Consider the following 16,298-nt stretch of genomic DNA (forward strand, 5'->3'; position numbering starts at 1 on the left):
AATCAACCATGAAGACACTAGACAAGTCTTTAAATAGAGGAACATTTCACCGGTGACGAAGACGCGGCTCGTACATAGTGTGGTCTTTTCTGTGGTAACATATGGTTGCGAAACCTGGACGATAAAGAAACAAGACAGAAGAAGAATTGACGCCTTCAAAATGTGGTGCTGGGGAAGGATGCTATCAATACCATGCATGGCAAGAAGAATAAACATATCAATTTTGGAACAAAACAAGCCAGACATGTCACTCGAGGCAAGGATCACCGAGCTTCAACTTTCCTACCTTGAACACATAATATGAAAACACAACAGCATTCACTGGACAAGGATATAATGGTCGAAAGAATAGAAGAAGGAAGGTGAAGAGGAAAACCGGCAACCCGATGTCTTCGCACTATCAAGTTAACTCTGGAGAAGACCTTGATGGACCTTTCTAGGCTTCCACAAGATTGATCTTCCAATAGAGCATTCATCCATCAAGTCACCATGACTTGAGATCGAGCCAAAGCCATTAAAAAAATTTTTTTTAGGTGGTAACGTAACTACCGTAAACCAAGATAGATAATGGATATTGATCACCTTAGGCCACTAGAGATGCTATGTATTAACCACAAAGACACTCTAGACCATCAGGGATATTAGATATTAAGAGTGCTAGTTAGAATATAAGATATGAACACTTCACTTGCCTGGACCACGGATTATGGATATTGATGTGAACCTCTTGATCACCATACACCACCAGAAAAACTCAATATTACCCCCGACGCCACGATCACAAGGGATATTGCAGGAATACTGTGACCAGTGCATTCAACCTTCTAAAAAATGTGATTAGGTACAGTGACTATATAACTTTTGGTTGAGGAAGAAGAGGGGAAATTTTGCGATCTCTGTCATGTGTACTAAGGTATTTGAAAATCCTCTTTAAAAATTCAACGTTTTTGGTTCATCCCGATCCTTATAGCTTCAGGAATTTCTTCCATTGTCTTTTCCTTACCCTATCTGTGGTTTATTTCCTCCAAAACCGGCATCTGCTGAGTGAATACACGGAATAACCAGCCGTCACAGGAGAAGCCATTTGAACTCCACTAATTTGAAAATCAGTCAGTTAAGGACTTGACATTGCTTTAATGAGCGAGCTGCTGGAAGAATTATGTAAAAGTCAATGAGATTATATTTCATTTTTTCCCCTTTGGAATTCTGTTCCTTCTTACAGCACCTGCCAGCCAGTCACACACCGTACCTTTTCCAGCCTTAAAACTTAATGGCCTATGTAGCCGACAAAAAGAACACCCTGTAAGGGATAAAAAAAGTCCTCTGCTGCTCGATAGCGGGGCAGGGGCTTATCTTATTACTTACTGGATCTTTGAAAAAGGACAAATGACGGAAGAATTTATGCTTTAGCATTTAGGCAAAGTTTTCCATTGTACAATATAGTAATATTTCAAGAGGACCAGCATTTTTAAGGGCCAGCTTGCAAGTTAGCTTCAGTGATGAATTCCAATACCTGTGTTGTCTGACGCATAGAGGAGAATTCTTGAAGCCCTTTGACCAGATAAGTAGTTCTGGAGCAGCACGGACAAGTTGCGCTGGTGCAGCAGGACGGCTAAGTCAGGGTGAAGTGGAGATGAAGATGTATCAGTCTGCAAATGAGATGTCAAACGTGTAGCAGAGCTGAATCACTAATGACTGATGTAGCCAAGCTGGAATAGTGAGGACTGATGCAGCAGAGCTACTAGATCAGTGATTGGAATACAGAGAACACAGATAATCAGAATAGCAGAGTTGTTGCAGTGGTGGCTAATACAACAGTGACTGGAATAGCAAAGCTGTTGCAGCAGTTGATGTAGCAGAACTAGCCCAATAAACTTTGATATAGAAGAGCTGGAACAATGATGGCTGATGTAGCAGACCTGGTCCAACAGAGTCTGATGTCCTTAATGCTGGGTAGTGGCTGAACCCCAGCTTTTAATGATGATTTAATGTTAAAAAAAATGTAATTAGTGTCAACATGATTGATGTTCTGTTATAATAATACTTAATGTTTTTATTCCTTAAAGGAGTTGTCCACTGATTTTTTTTTTTTTTTTTTTTTTAGATTTGTTATATATACAAGAACGTAACTGAAGTGCAAATGGGGCTGGCTGACTGCTCTTTTCAATATCCAAGCCAGCCCCCTTTTATGTCACGGCCAATGCATAGTCAGAAAAGTGGGCTAACTTAGCTATAGAAATGACCAGTCAGTTATCGCCTTTCACACACAGCTCTGGTCATGTGCTGGCACAGGAAACTCTTCTGTGTCAAGCACAAACTGAAAGTGGAACTGCTGGGAACCAGAACCGATGAATTGGTGAAAGAGAAGCCTCGGGGGAGTTTACATCTGCATGTCCTGTATATCCAATGTGTTAAAGATAGGTACGCAGGACGTATGCAGAAGTAGGCGGACCTAAATGGAAGAAGTGGGCAGAGCTTCAGGGAGGAGGTACGCAAGTGTGAACGTAGCGTAAGGCTGAAGTCTGAATTCCTGGGTAGATGTGAATACCTCTCTTCCAAGTCTGATTGCTGCAATTAAAATCCATCACATTCTGAACGGCGGAGTGCTCGGTCAGAGAGCTAATATACAATGACAAAAAGACTGACCGGCACTTCCAAGCTAATGTGAACAGGTGCCAAATAGGAGCAGCTACCTCCATACACAATAAATGGAGGTGGCTGCTCCTAGTTGGCACCTGTTCACATTAGCTTGGAGGTGCCTATCAGTCTTTTTGTTATAATATATATTAGTAAGTTATATAGAAATGGATAAAAAGATAGTTCTAAATCTATTTTTTTTCGTGGACAACCCTTTTGAGAAAAACAAAAGGCCATGTATGTGACAAATACACGTTACTTCGCTATTTCCAGCAAGTTTTTTTTTTTTATTAGTGGTTAGGCAATGAAAAAAACATGTACAAAAAAAAAAATCCAAGGATTTTATGTGAAATGACACAATTCCAGATTTGAGGTTTCTCGCTCTTGTTTTGGAGCTCCAGACTGAATAAAAGATTAATGATTTTTTTCCATCCGTATGATTTTCTTTACACATTGAATGTTTCTGGCAGTGGAATATTATAGGCGCCATCTGCTCTTATGAAATAGGAAAAAAAATATAGCGCCGGTAAGAAACTGTCAAAAATAAGAATACAAGGAGCTGAAATGGTTATTGGCCCACCGATGGTGGTGAAGGGTGGACGCTTTGGTGGTCTATGTATATACTGGCAATGTAATGACACTTTGGCTTATACAACCCTTCTAATAAATGAAAATGCAAGTTAATCGCGGACCTCTCCCAGTGAGGATCCTCATCTTTTAGCCAAACTGATCGGCACTTACAAAGAATCTTTAGGGGAAACCTACTATTTCCCACTTAATCTAACCTACAATTGAAAAATTAAAACTTTATGACTCTTGGCATATGGAAAAACACAAGCCAGCATATTTTTTTTCCGAAGTGCCATAATCTCGTACTGACCTGCAGAATAAACTAGAGATGAGCGAATCGATCCTTAATTAATCGAATGTGTTACGAATTTCTTCCAAACTTTTTGGAATCCAACATTTTTCAGGTTCAGTTTGCACAAATCTGATTCCATTGAGGGTTTGCAAAAAAAAAAAACACCCTTTACTCACATGTCCCAGTCCCCACTCCACTCCAAGGTTCCACTGCTTGAAACCACATAATCATGTGGGGGAAGACACGTCATTGACGTAAATGACGCGTGTCACCGGCCTCAGTGGTCCAAATCTAAATCTGATGGCTGAATACAGTGGCCTGAAACACATTTTGGAAGAATCGCTTGTAACATGTTCTGCATGTTGAATACTGTAAAGAAAAAACCTCGCCAAAAAAAGTAAAAAAAAAAATAAATGTGCAATTACAAGGTTTTTTGTTTGCATTTACCTGCCTTAAAAAAAAATTAAAAAGGCAAACAATAAATTATTACACTCTAAAATTGCACTATTGAAAAATACCACCCTGTTATGCAAAACGTGAATCCCTAATGTAGAAACAAAGATAGAAAATAAACATGTTAAGGTTCTTGAAATGCAACTGGAAGAAAGTTAAAAGAAATTGCAAGATCCTTATGGACCAAAACAGTCGGGCCCATAGAGGGGCGAGGGGAATAAATCTTCATGTAATTAGTGCAGATCATTTGATCTCAGTTCTGCTGCTTTTATGTTTTTTATGTTAGTATTTTTCTATCCTTTTTGATTCATGTACTCTTCATAAGACATTAAAGAGCTGTTAAACATCAGTACAAGATAATATGATACGAAAAGACGTCCTAAATCGATAAATTCTATCCCCATTTGTTTTAGGAACTTCCTCACATTCCAAATGGAATATAACTTGCAATATTTCTTCTTAAAGGGAACTCGTCACATGATTCATGCTGTCCGGATCATGAGCAGCATGAATGAGATACAGGATCCCTCATTATAAACATCGATATTTTACTGTAAATGTCATTATAAGTCAATTCCAACGTACCGTTAATTAGCAAATCAGTCTTGTTTTGTCTAGGGAAGTAATGATTATAATACATTAAAATTGCAGCCGTCTTATTACACTGACAAAATAGTCCTAGAAGTTTAATATTACAGGTGCCTGTGAGCATAAGCAGTAGGAAGCTCCGCTGCTCTGACCTTGAGATAACTTATACCATGTACTGTGGATATCCAGGTCACAGAAGACGCTCAGCATTCAGAAGGTCGGGAGGGACAGCAATAATAGAGGCCTCTTCTTACCTCAGCACCCCTGGTATCTCCAGTATTAGATCAGATAGACAGGGTGAACAGCAGTGTGAGCAGCTTCTTATCTTAGCACCCCTGATATTTCCAGTATTACATCAGATAGGGAGGACAGCAGTGTGAGCAGCCTCTTCTTACCTCAGCTCTCCTGGTATCTCCAGTATTAAATCAGATAGACAGGGTGGACAGCAGTGTGAGCAGCCTCTTCTTACCTCAGCACTCCTGGTATCTACCGTATTAGATCAGATAGACAGTATGGACAGCTGTGTGAGCAGCCTCTTCTTACCTCAGCACCCCGGGTATCTCCAGTATTAGATCAGATAGACAGTATGGACAGCAGTGTGAGCAGCCTCTTCTTACCTCAGCACCCCTGGTATCTCCAGTATTAGATCAGATAGACACGGTGGACAGCAGTGTGAGCAGCCTCTTCTTACCTCAGCACTCCTGGTATCTACCGTATTAGATCAGATAGACAGTATGGACAGCTGTGTGAGCAGCCTCTTCTTACCTCAGCACTCCTGATATCTACAGTATTAGATCAGATGGGTGGACAGCAGTGTGAGCAGCCTCTTCTTACCTCAGTACTCCTGGTATCTCTAGTATTAGATCTTAATATCCAATGGCATCACAGGAAAGGAGGATACAGAGCTTCCTGCTCACATGCTCCCAGGTCCTATTAGCATTCTAGGACTGATTTCAGTCAGGATAAGAAGGCAGCAACCATTTTTTAATGTATTATAGTTATTACCGTCTAAGAAAAAATGAGCATGATTTGCTAAATAAAGGTCTTCAGGAACTTAGTGATAATGACTTTTTTTTTCTATTTATTTATTTTTATATTCCTGGAGAGCCCTGGACACCAGTGAGAATATGTACTGGGATGGACACGAGATGAATAACACTCACAATCGAGCTGCTGTTGGGATGGTGACCATAGACTTGTATCTAATCTTTTAATATAAGATGGGATATTCTCTTCCATAGTCCAGCACCACTTTCTACTCCTCCAGCAAGAAGTTGTATTTGAGAAGCCCACCAGCAGCCTGTTAATTGGAGCCATCTTTTCCCTTCTAACAGAAATTGCCACACTGGGATATACTGGTTGTTGCCCCTCCAGATATACAAGTGGCTTCTGTAGACAAATTACCATAGCAATGGGCACATAATAGTCACCTTATAAATTAATATATGTAGTTAGGCGACAGCTCTGCACTATTTCCAATATGTAGAAGTTATTAGACATTGCTCGTGAAATCATCCCCTATAATAACATTTTAAGAACAAATTAAAGGTTGCCACAGGCAATGTATAAAAACAAGAGAGAAGAAAAGGCTGGCAGCGGTGTCTTGTCTACAATATACTTTCCTTAGCGGCAGGGCAAGGTATTACAGCACATTCCCATGTGAAGGTATGTGCACCAGTTCAGGATTTACTGCAGAAATATCTGCTGCAAATCTGGTGCAATACTGATATGTTGGCAGGAAAAATGCCTTTAAGGCTACTTTCACACTAGCGTCGTACGACGCACGTCGCAATGCGTCGTTTTGGAAAAAAAACGCATCCTGCAAAATTGCTTGCAGGATGCGTTTTTTCTCCATAGACTTGCATTAGCGATGCATTGCGACGGATTGCCACACGTCTTATCAGCACTAACTGTCATCTCTTATGTAGATTGGAGCCCTGCCTCTAGCTCCCTCCCTCCTCTCCTCTACATAGAATCTTATCGGCACTAACTGTCATCTCTTATGTAGATTGGAGCCCTGCCTCTAGCTCCTCCCTCCTCCTCCCTCTACATAGAATCTTATCGGCACTAACTGTCATCTCTTATGTAGATTGGAGCTCCGCCTCTACCTCCTCTCTCCTCCTCCCCTCTACATAGAATCTTATCGGCACTAACTGTCATCTCTTATGTAGATTGGAGCCCTGCCTCTACCTCCTCCCTCCTCCTCCCTCTACATAGAATCTTATCGGCACTAACTGTCATCTCTTATGTAGATTGGAGCCCTGCCTCTACCTCCTCCCTCCTCCTCCCTCTACATAGAATCTTATCGGCACTAACTGTCATCTCTTATGTAGATTGGAGCTCCGCCTCTACCTCCTCTCTCCTCCTCCCCTCTACATAGAATCTTATCGGCACTAACTGTCATCTCTTATGTAGATTGGAGCCCTGCCTCTACCTCCTCCCTCCTCCTCCCCTCTACATAGAATCTTATCGGCACTAACTGTCATCTCTTATGTAGATTGGAGCCCTGCCTCTACCTCCTCCCTCCTCCTCCCCTCTACATAGAATCTTATCGGCACTAACTGTCATTTCTTATGTAGATTGGAGCTCCGCCTCTAGCCCCTCCCTCCTCCTCCCCTCTACATAGAATCTTATCGGCACTAACTGTCATTTCTTATGTAGATTGGAGCTCCGCCTCTAGCCCCTCCCTCCTCCTCCCCTCTACATAGAATCTTATCGGCACTAACTGTCATCTCTTATGTAGATTGGAGCCCTGCCTCTACCTCCTTCCTCCTCCCCTCTACATAGAATCTTATCGGCACTAACTGTCATCTCTTATGTAGATTGGAGCCCTGCCTCTAGCTCCTCCCTCCTCCTCCCTCTTCATAGAATCTTATCAGCACTAACTGTCATCTCCTATGTAGATTAGAGCCCTGCCTCTAGCCCCTCCCTCCTCCTCCCTCTACATAGAATCTTATCGGCACCAACTGTCATCTCTTATGTAGATTGGAGCTCTGCCTCTAGCTCCTCCTTCCTCCTCCCCTCTACATAGAATCTTATCGGTACTAACTGTCATCTGTTATGTAGATTGGAGCCCTGCCTCTACCTCCTCTCTCCTCCTCCCCTCTACATAGAATCTTATCGGCACTAACTGTCATCTCTTATGTAGATTGGAGCCCTGCCTCTACCTCCTCCCTCCTCCTCCCTCTACATAGAATCTTATCGGCACTAACTGTCATCTCTTATGTAGATTGGAGCCCTGCCTCTACCTCCTCCCTCCTCCTCCCCTCTACATAGAATCTTATCGGCACTAACTGTCATTTCTTATGTAGATTGGAGCTCCGCCTCTAGCCCCTCCCTCCTCCTCCCCTCTACATAGAATCTTATCGGCACTAACTGTCATTTCTTATGTAGATTGGAGCTCCGCCTCTAGCCCCTCCCTCCTCCTCCCCTCTACATAGAATCTTATCGGCACTAACTGTCATCTCTTATGTAGATTGGAGCTCCGCCTCTAGCCCCTCCCTCCTCCTCCCCTCTACATAGAATCTTATCGGCACTAACTGTCATTTCTTATGTAGATTGGAGCTCCGCCTCTAGCCCCTCCCTCCTCCTCCCCTCTACATAGAATCTTATCGGCACTAACTGTCATCTCTTATGTAGATTGGAGCCCTGCCTCTACCTCCTCTCTCCTCCTCCCCTCTACATAGAATCTTATCGGCACTAACTGTCATCTCTTATGTAGATTGGAGCCCTGCCTCTACCTCCTCCCTCCTCCTCCCTCTACATAGAATCTTATCGGCACTAACTGTCATCTCTTATGTAGATTGGAGCCCTGCCTCTACCTCCTCCCTCCTCCTCCCCTCTACATAGAATCTTATCGGCACCAACTGTCATTTCTTATGTAGATTGGAGCTCCGCCTCTAGCCCCTCCCTCCTCCTCCCCTCTACATAGAATCTTATCGGCACTAACTGTCATTTCTTATGTAGATTGGAGCTCCGCCTCTAGCCCCTCCCTCCTCCTCCCCTCTACATAGAATCTTATCGGCACTAACTGTCATCTCTTATGTAGATTGGAGCTCCGCCTCTAGCCCCTCCCTCCTCCTCCCCTCTACATAGAATCTTATCGGCACTAACTGTCATTTCTTATGTAGATTGGAGCTCCGCCTCTAGCCCCTCCCTCCTCCTCCCCTCTACATAGAATCTTATCGGCACTAACTGTCATCTCTTATGTAGATTGGAGCTCCGCCTCTAGCCCCTCCCTCCTCCCCTCTTCTTAGCATCTTATCGGCACCAACTGTCATCTCCTATCTCAATAATGTAACAACTTGTCTTCACTGAATAGAGATTTTACTCCTGATTTGAGAATTTAAAAAATGAATGATCAGTCCAGGAGGAGAAAGAAGCAGATATATTGCAAAGTTGCTTTATTTTCACGTGTACTATTGATTTATAAAGTATAAATAAAAACGACGGTTACTCTGTAAGCTAAACTATACAGAATAATGCTCAGAAACAACAGCTCATAATAATTAAGTAGTTAGGACAGGACTGATTTGTTAAGTGTCACCTCAGCAAAACACGTAGACACCCCAGCATGGAGTGTCTGTGAGTATCTAAAGAACAACTACTTCATTATTCCTTAATGGATCAAGGCAAGAATTAAAGTGCCAGCTGCAAGAAGCATTTGTATGGACCTTTTGTCTTGGCCTTTCAGCAATAACTTCAACTGTTGCTTTTAGAAATCAGCGTGTCTCTGTACATGGGAGTAAAATGCAGAGCAAAAATTCTTTGCTGTATATGCTGCACAATCCCTGCACCTGGTATATAAATGTACTTGCCTGGTACTCCGCCACAAGCCAGTAACTGAATACATTAACTCCACATTACACAGCAAAGACACTCATAGCAAAGTACAGGTGCCTCTCACTAAATTAGAATATCATCAAACAGTTAATTTATTTCAGTTCGTCAATACAAAAAGTGAAACTCATATATTATATAGCGTCATTACACACAGAGTGATCTATTTCAAGTGTTTATTTCTGTTAATGTTGATGATTATGGCTTACAGCCAATGAAAACCCAAAAGTCATTATCTCAGTAAATTAGAATACTTTATGACACCAGCTTGAAAAATGATTTTAAAATCCGAAATGTTGGCCTACTGAAATGTATGTTCAGTAAATGCACTCAATACTTGGTCGGGGCTCCTTTTACATCAATTGCTGCCTCAATTCAGCGTGGCATGGAGGCGATCAGCCTGTGGCACTGCTGAGGTGTTATGGAAGCCCAGGTTGCTTTGATAGCAGCCTTCAGCTCGTCTGCATTGTTGGGTCTGGTGTCTCATCTTCCTCTTGACAATAATCCATAGGTTCTCTATGGGGTTAAGGTAAGATGAGTTTGCTGCCAATCAAGCCCAGTGATAGTGTTGTTTGTAAACCAGGTATTGGTACTTTTGGCAGTGTGGACAGGGGCCAAGTCCTGCTGGAGAAAGAAATTTCCATCTCCATAAAGCTTGTCGGCAGAGGGAAGCATGAAGTGCTCTAAAATTTCCTGGTAGACGGCTGCACTGACTTTGGTTTTGATAAAACACAGTGGACCTACACCAGCAGATGACATGGCTCCACAAACCATCACTGATTGTGGAAACTTTGTTTGTATAAAAGTGTTATCCAAGCATGCTCTAATCTGGGCAAAAGTCCTTGTAAAGGTAGGGGGAGGAGGTGAGCTGTGACAGCACCTATTGCTAGTGGTTGATCCTGTGTTATCTCCTGTATATAGAGGTGTTATCAGTCATTGTACAGGAGGAGGAGGTGAGCTGTGACATCACCTATTGTAAATGGTGGATCCTGTGTTATCTACTGTATATGAAGGTGTTATCAGTCATTGTACAGGAGGTGGAGGTGAGCTGTGACATTATTATTATTATTATTTATTTATATAGCACCATTGATTCCATGGTGCTGTACATGAGAAGGGGTTACATACAAGTTAGAGATATCACTTACAGTAAACAAACTAACAATGACAGACTGATACAGAGGGGCGAGGACCCTGCCCTTGCAGGCTTACATTCTACAGGATTATGGGGAAGGAGACAGTAGGTTGAGGGTTGCAGGAGCCCCGGTGTTGGTGAGGCGGTAGCTTCAGTAGTGATGAGCAGGCAGCGGGATCAGTGCAGGCTGTAGGCTTTCCTGAAGAGATGGGTTTTCAGGTTCCGTCTGAAGGATCCGAATGTGGTTGATAGTCGGACGTACTGGGGCAGAGAATTCCAGATGATGGGGGATATTCTGGAGAAGTCTCGAGGGCGGTTGGTTGAGGAGTGAATAAGTGTGGAGGCGAGAAGGAGGTCTTGGGAGGATCGGAGATTACGTGAGGGAAGATATCGGGAGATTAGTTCAGAGATATATGGAGGAGACAGGTTATGGATGACTTTGTAGGTTAGTGTTAGTAATTTGAACTGGATACACTGAGGGAATGGGAGCCAGTGAAGAGATTTGCAGAGTGGGGAAGAAGAGGAGTAACAAGGAGAGAGATTAATTAGTCGGGCAGCAGAGTTAAGGATGGACTGGAGAGGTCCAAGGGTGTTAGCAGGGAGGCCACAGAAAAGGATGTTGTAGTAGTCAAGGCGGGAGATGATGAGGGCATGCACAAGCATTTTAGTAGATTGACGCTTAAGGGAAGGATGGATTCTGGAGATATTTTTGAGCTGGAGGCGACAGGAGGTGGAAAGAGCTAAAGAGCTTGGATGTGCTGTTTGAAGGACAGGGTAGAGTCGAAGGTTACTCCGTGGCAGCGGACTTCCGGTACGGGGGAAAGCATGATGTCATTGATTGCGATAGATAGGTCAGGTATGGAAGATCTATGAGATGGAGGAAAGATGATGAGTTCAGATTTGTCCACATTGAGTTTGAGGAAGCTAGAGGAGAAGAAGGAGGATATGGCTGATAGGCACTCTGGGATTCTGGACAGCAGGGCGGTGACGTCTGGGCCAGAGAGGTAGATCTGAGTGTCATCAGCATAGAGGTGGTACTGGAATCCATGGGACTTTATGAGTTGTCCCAGGCCGAGTGTATAGATTGAGAAGAGTAGGGGTCCTAGAACTGAGCCTTGGGGGACTCCAACAGAGAGAGGGTGGGATGAAGAGGTAGTGTGGGAGTGGGAGACGCTGAATGTGCGGTTGGTAAGGTATGAGGAGATCCAGGATAGGGCGAGGTCTTTGATGCCAAAGGAGGAGAGGATCTGTAGTAGGAGGCAGTGGTCAACTGTGTCGAAAGCAGAGGACTGGTCTAGAAGGAGGAGTACAGAGTATTGGCCATTAGCTTTGGCGGTAAGTAGGTCGTTTGTGATTTTGGTCAGGGCTGTCTCAGTTGAGTGATGGGGGAGGAAACCAGATTGTAGATTGTCGAACAGGTTAGATGAGAGGTGGGAGGAAAGTTCAGCGTGGACGTGCTGCTCCAGGAGTTTGGAAGTGAATGGGAGCAGCGATATTGGGCAATATCTGGGCATAGCTGTTGGATCGAGGGTTGGCTTTTTAAGGATAGGTGTGATTGTGGCATGTTTGAAAGCAGAATGGAAGGTGCCAGAAGTTAGTGATAGGTTGAAGAGGGATGGAATAAGTGTGGAGGTGAGGTTGGGGAGGAGGTAGGATGGGATGGGGTCAAGTGCACAGGTGAAGAGGTGCGATTTGGAGAGGAGACAATTAGGCCCCCCTTCGGTGATGTTGGATAGGGAGGTTTTGGGGTTTGGGCATTGGTCTGGTATACAAATGGGTTGTGGTGGTTGAACAATGAAGACTTGCCTTGTTTGTCGATCTTATTTTTAAAGTGTGTGGCAAAGTCCTCAGCAGAGATGAGGGAGGTTGGAGGGGGCAGAGGAGGGAGTTAAAGGTTTTGAATAACTGTTTGGGGTTGTAGGATAGGGAAGATATGAGGGTTGTGAAGTAGGCCTGTTTAGCAGAGGTGAGAGCAGATATAAAAGCGAGTGTTGCTTGTTTGAATACAGTGAAATCATCTTGCGAGTGTGTTTTCTTCCAACGCCGCTTCGCAACCCTGGACACTTGCCGGAGCTTTTTAGTGGTGTTATTGTGTCAAGGTTGTCTATTGATACGTCGCACTCTGCCATGGACGAGAGGGGTAACCGTGTCAATAGCTGATGTGAGAGTAGCATTGTAGAAAGCAGTGGAAGTGTCTGTGTCATTGAGAGGATATGGATGCCAGTGGTAGAATGGAGTCAGAGAGTGTGTGGGTGTCTAGGTGTGCGAGGTTTCTGCGGGGGTGCGCATGTTGCTGGACATCACCTATTGTGAATGGTGGATCCTGTGTTATCTACTGTATATAGAGGTGTTATCAGTCATTGTACAGGAGGAGGAGGTGAGCTGTGACATCACCTATTGTGAATGGTGGATCCTGTGTTATCTACTGTATATAGAGGTATTATCAGTCATTATACAGGAGGTGGAGGTGAGCTGTGACATCTCGTATTGTGAATGGTGGATCCTGTGTTATCTACTCTATATAGAGGTGTTATCCGTCATTGTACAGGAGGAGGTGAGCTGTGACATCACCTATTGTGAATGATGATACCTGTGTTATTTACTGTACATAGAGGTGTCATCAGTCATTGTACAGGAGGAGGAGAAGGTGAGCTGTAACATCAACTTATGTGAATGGTGGATCCTGTGTTATCTACTGTATATAGAGGTCTCCTCCATCTCCATCAGTCATTGTACAGGAGGAGGAGGTGAGCTGTGACATCACCTACTGTGAATGGTGGATCCTGTGTTATCTACTGTATATAGGGGTGTTATCAGACATTGTACAGGAGGAGGAGGTGAGCTGTGACATCACCTACTGTGAATGGTGGATCCTGTGTTATCTACTGTATATAGAGGTGTTACCAGTCATTGTACATGAGGAGGAGGTGAGCTGTGACATCTTTGTGAATGGTGGATCCTGTATTATCTACTTATGTGTTATGAACTATACTTTTGGGCTCCCTCTTGTGGTCACTCGCGGTATGGCTCTTGTATACTCTTTCCCCAGGTTGGTAGTCACCTGGTTCGTTAACACTCTGGGTGTTTCTATTTAAACTTCCTGGAGTCTTAGTCCATTGCCTGGCATCCATGTAATCAGTCCTTGTCTGGTTGCTCTTGTCTACTGGTCCTGATTTTTGCAACATAAGCTAAGTCCTGCTTTCTTGTTTTTTTTTTTGTTATTTGTATTATTCTGTTTTTTGTCCAGCTTGTTCATAATGTGATTCCTGATTTTGCTGGAAGCTCTAAGGGGGCTGATATTCTCCCCCCATACCGTTAGTCGGTACGGGGGTTCTTGGATATTCAGCGTGGATATTTTTGTAGGGTTTTTCGCTGACCACATAAGTCCGCTTTCTATATTTCTGCTATTATTTAGTGGGCCTCTCTTTGCTGAATCTAGTTCATACTTACGTTTGTCCTTTCCTCTTACCTCACCGTTATTATTTGTTGGGGGCCTGTATCTACTTTGGGGTACCTTTCTCTGGAGGCAAGTGAGGTCTGTATTTTCTCTGAAAGGGTTAGTTAGATCTCCGGCTGGCGCGAGACGTCTAGAACCAACGTAGGTACGTTCCCCGGCTGCTATTAGTTGTGGGCTAGGATCAGGTATGTGGTCAGCTCAGTTACCACCTCCCTAAGAGCTAGTTTTTATGTTTGCAGACTTTGCTGAAGACCCTGAGATCCTCTGCCATTAGGATCACAACACTTATGTATAGGTGTCATCAGTCTGTGAACAGGAGGAGGAGGAGGTAAGCTGTGACATCAGCTAGTGTGAACATTTTTGTTTTCCTGAATTTTTTTAATAAAAATAATCATAAATGATATGGAAAACAGTGGGTAATTTTCTGATGACACCGACCTTTAAAAAGATCTGCCAGTATTAGAAAAACATGGCGGCTTTCTTCCAAAACATTGCTACACCTTTCCATGAATCATTTCCTGTTCTGTAGTTCAGCTTTGTTGCGATAAGAACTGTGTTTAAAAAAAACTGTCCAAAAACAAGCAAACAAAAAAAACAGGCAGCTCACAGGCAGCAAAACAAGAATCTGAATAAATTATATCCTTTTATAGATGATCTTTCACCAAATTTTTTTTTTAAACTTGACACACAATGTAGTAGTGGATGGAGAATAAAACATTTTTATTTATTTATTTTTTAAATTTCGCCTCTTGTTTGCAGAGATATCAGGAATAAAATATTTGGTACGTAATGATTGAACTTTTAGTAAGTCCGTGTGGGCGTTATCAGATAGCAACTTCTACAGGGAGAAGAAGTGCACGCCCCCTGAGACAGCACCTGATTGGACTTCATTGGTCAGTTTCCCAGTCCCGCCCCCCACAGGAGAAAAGAAGTATTGCAATGTTATAGTTGTAATGAGTGGTCTAGCTGTGTAATGTACAGACATAGCGAGTCCTCTAGGGTGAGGGTCGCCATCAGTGTGGGGGGCTTGTGAAGGCTTTGGGCTATATCGGCTTGTTAACTGTGGAAAATCCTTCATGAGCGCCTGCTAGTCACCATCTGGAGACCTTTTGATTATTATGTAATTATTATTTCAGATTTGTTGTAATCATTTTTATGTTTTTCTTTTAGATAATCATGTTGGGAAGGCTCTGGTCGCCGGTGATCTACTTCTTTATTACGCTTGGTCAAGGGTTGACAACGGAGGTGAATCAGACAACATCATCATATTCCACATTACCAAGTAAGAGAATCTGCTGTAAATGTATTGGATACTCTGAAATAATTATTAGTAAAAATGGAGTAGTTTTAAAAAAAAAAAGGAAAGCATTTTCTCACCCTCCCCTGGTCCGATGCTGAGATTCTTCACGTTTCCTCTATGAGTTTAAAGATTTTTTTGTGGAGAGTTCAATATCAGTTTAGTAAGTAGATAACTTCCGTCTTTTACTTTTTTTAGTGTCTCTTTGGACTATTTTTTTTTACTATGTTTCTGTTTGTAGTGTAGGAGTTTTTAGGGAAAGCTTGTGTGTGAATGATTTTAAAGGCTAGCACCGAAGTGACCAATCAGAAACAACAGAAAATATCAGGTGACATTGTCGACCAATCAGCTGCTGAATTCTGCAATTCAAGAAGGCTGGGTCAGAATATTCATCAGCAAAAATCTTTTTAAAGAAATATAGATAGAAGATAGAATTAAGGAGAGCGTTAGTGTCAGTTACTGGCAGAAAATCACACCCGTGGCCTCAGGATATGTTTAGCATATGATTCCATAATTATTACTCTGTAGATTAAAAAAAATTGACTTTTACTCTAAAATGTAAAATGCTGGGTTTTTTTTCTTGAACCAACACCATTTCCCCCATTTGCTAATTTAGTAGAATACCATACTATGCTGAAGCATTGCGGTTTCCCGTCAGAATAAGTTCTAGTGAAGGGAAATAATAAAGCTCCAGTATTCTACGCAATTAGTGACAGGGTCCGGGTGGACCCAAGTAAACATAACGAGGTCCCTGCGACCCTTGATATGCTGTGAATCAGGGGGCCATTGGTAGCAGTATTCAAGAGATAATGGCCTCAAGAGAGTGGCGATAGCATGGGCATAGGGAAAATAGTACTGACCCCATGCTGGTGGGCACTGGGGGGTCCACAGGTGAGCCTTGTCTGATCGCAGCACTGCACTCCGGATAAGGGCACTTTTGGTGGTCGACCACAACAATGTACCTCCCTGGATGTGTAACCAGCCTAGCCACAAAGGTCGGAGGAAAACCCGATGGATGCCCGGGGGGCCA

At 43.0% G+C, this 16,298-nt stretch overlaps 1 protein-coding gene across 2 annotated transcripts in view; it reads left to right on the top strand.

The window, feature by feature from the left end:
- PTPRE (protein tyrosine phosphatase receptor type E) overlaps positions 1-16,298 on the top strand; it is a 192,559-nt gene that overhangs the window by 81,148 nt on the left and 95,113 nt on the right. For both annotated transcript variants that reach the window (XM_077258389.1, XM_077258390.1), the window contains exon 2: positions 15,142-15,253. In XM_077258389.1, the coding sequence (XP_077114504.1) occupies positions 15,142-15,253 (112 nt within the window). The remainder of the gene's footprint in view (positions 1-15,141; positions 15,254-16,298) is intronic.

This window comes from Ranitomeya variabilis, chromosome 4 (assembly GCF_051348905.1).
Source record: "Ranitomeya variabilis isolate aRanVar5 chromosome 4, aRanVar5.hap1, whole genome shotgun sequence".
Classification (NCBI taxonomy): Eukaryota; Metazoa; Chordata; class Amphibia; order Anura; family Dendrobatidae; genus Ranitomeya; species Ranitomeya variabilis.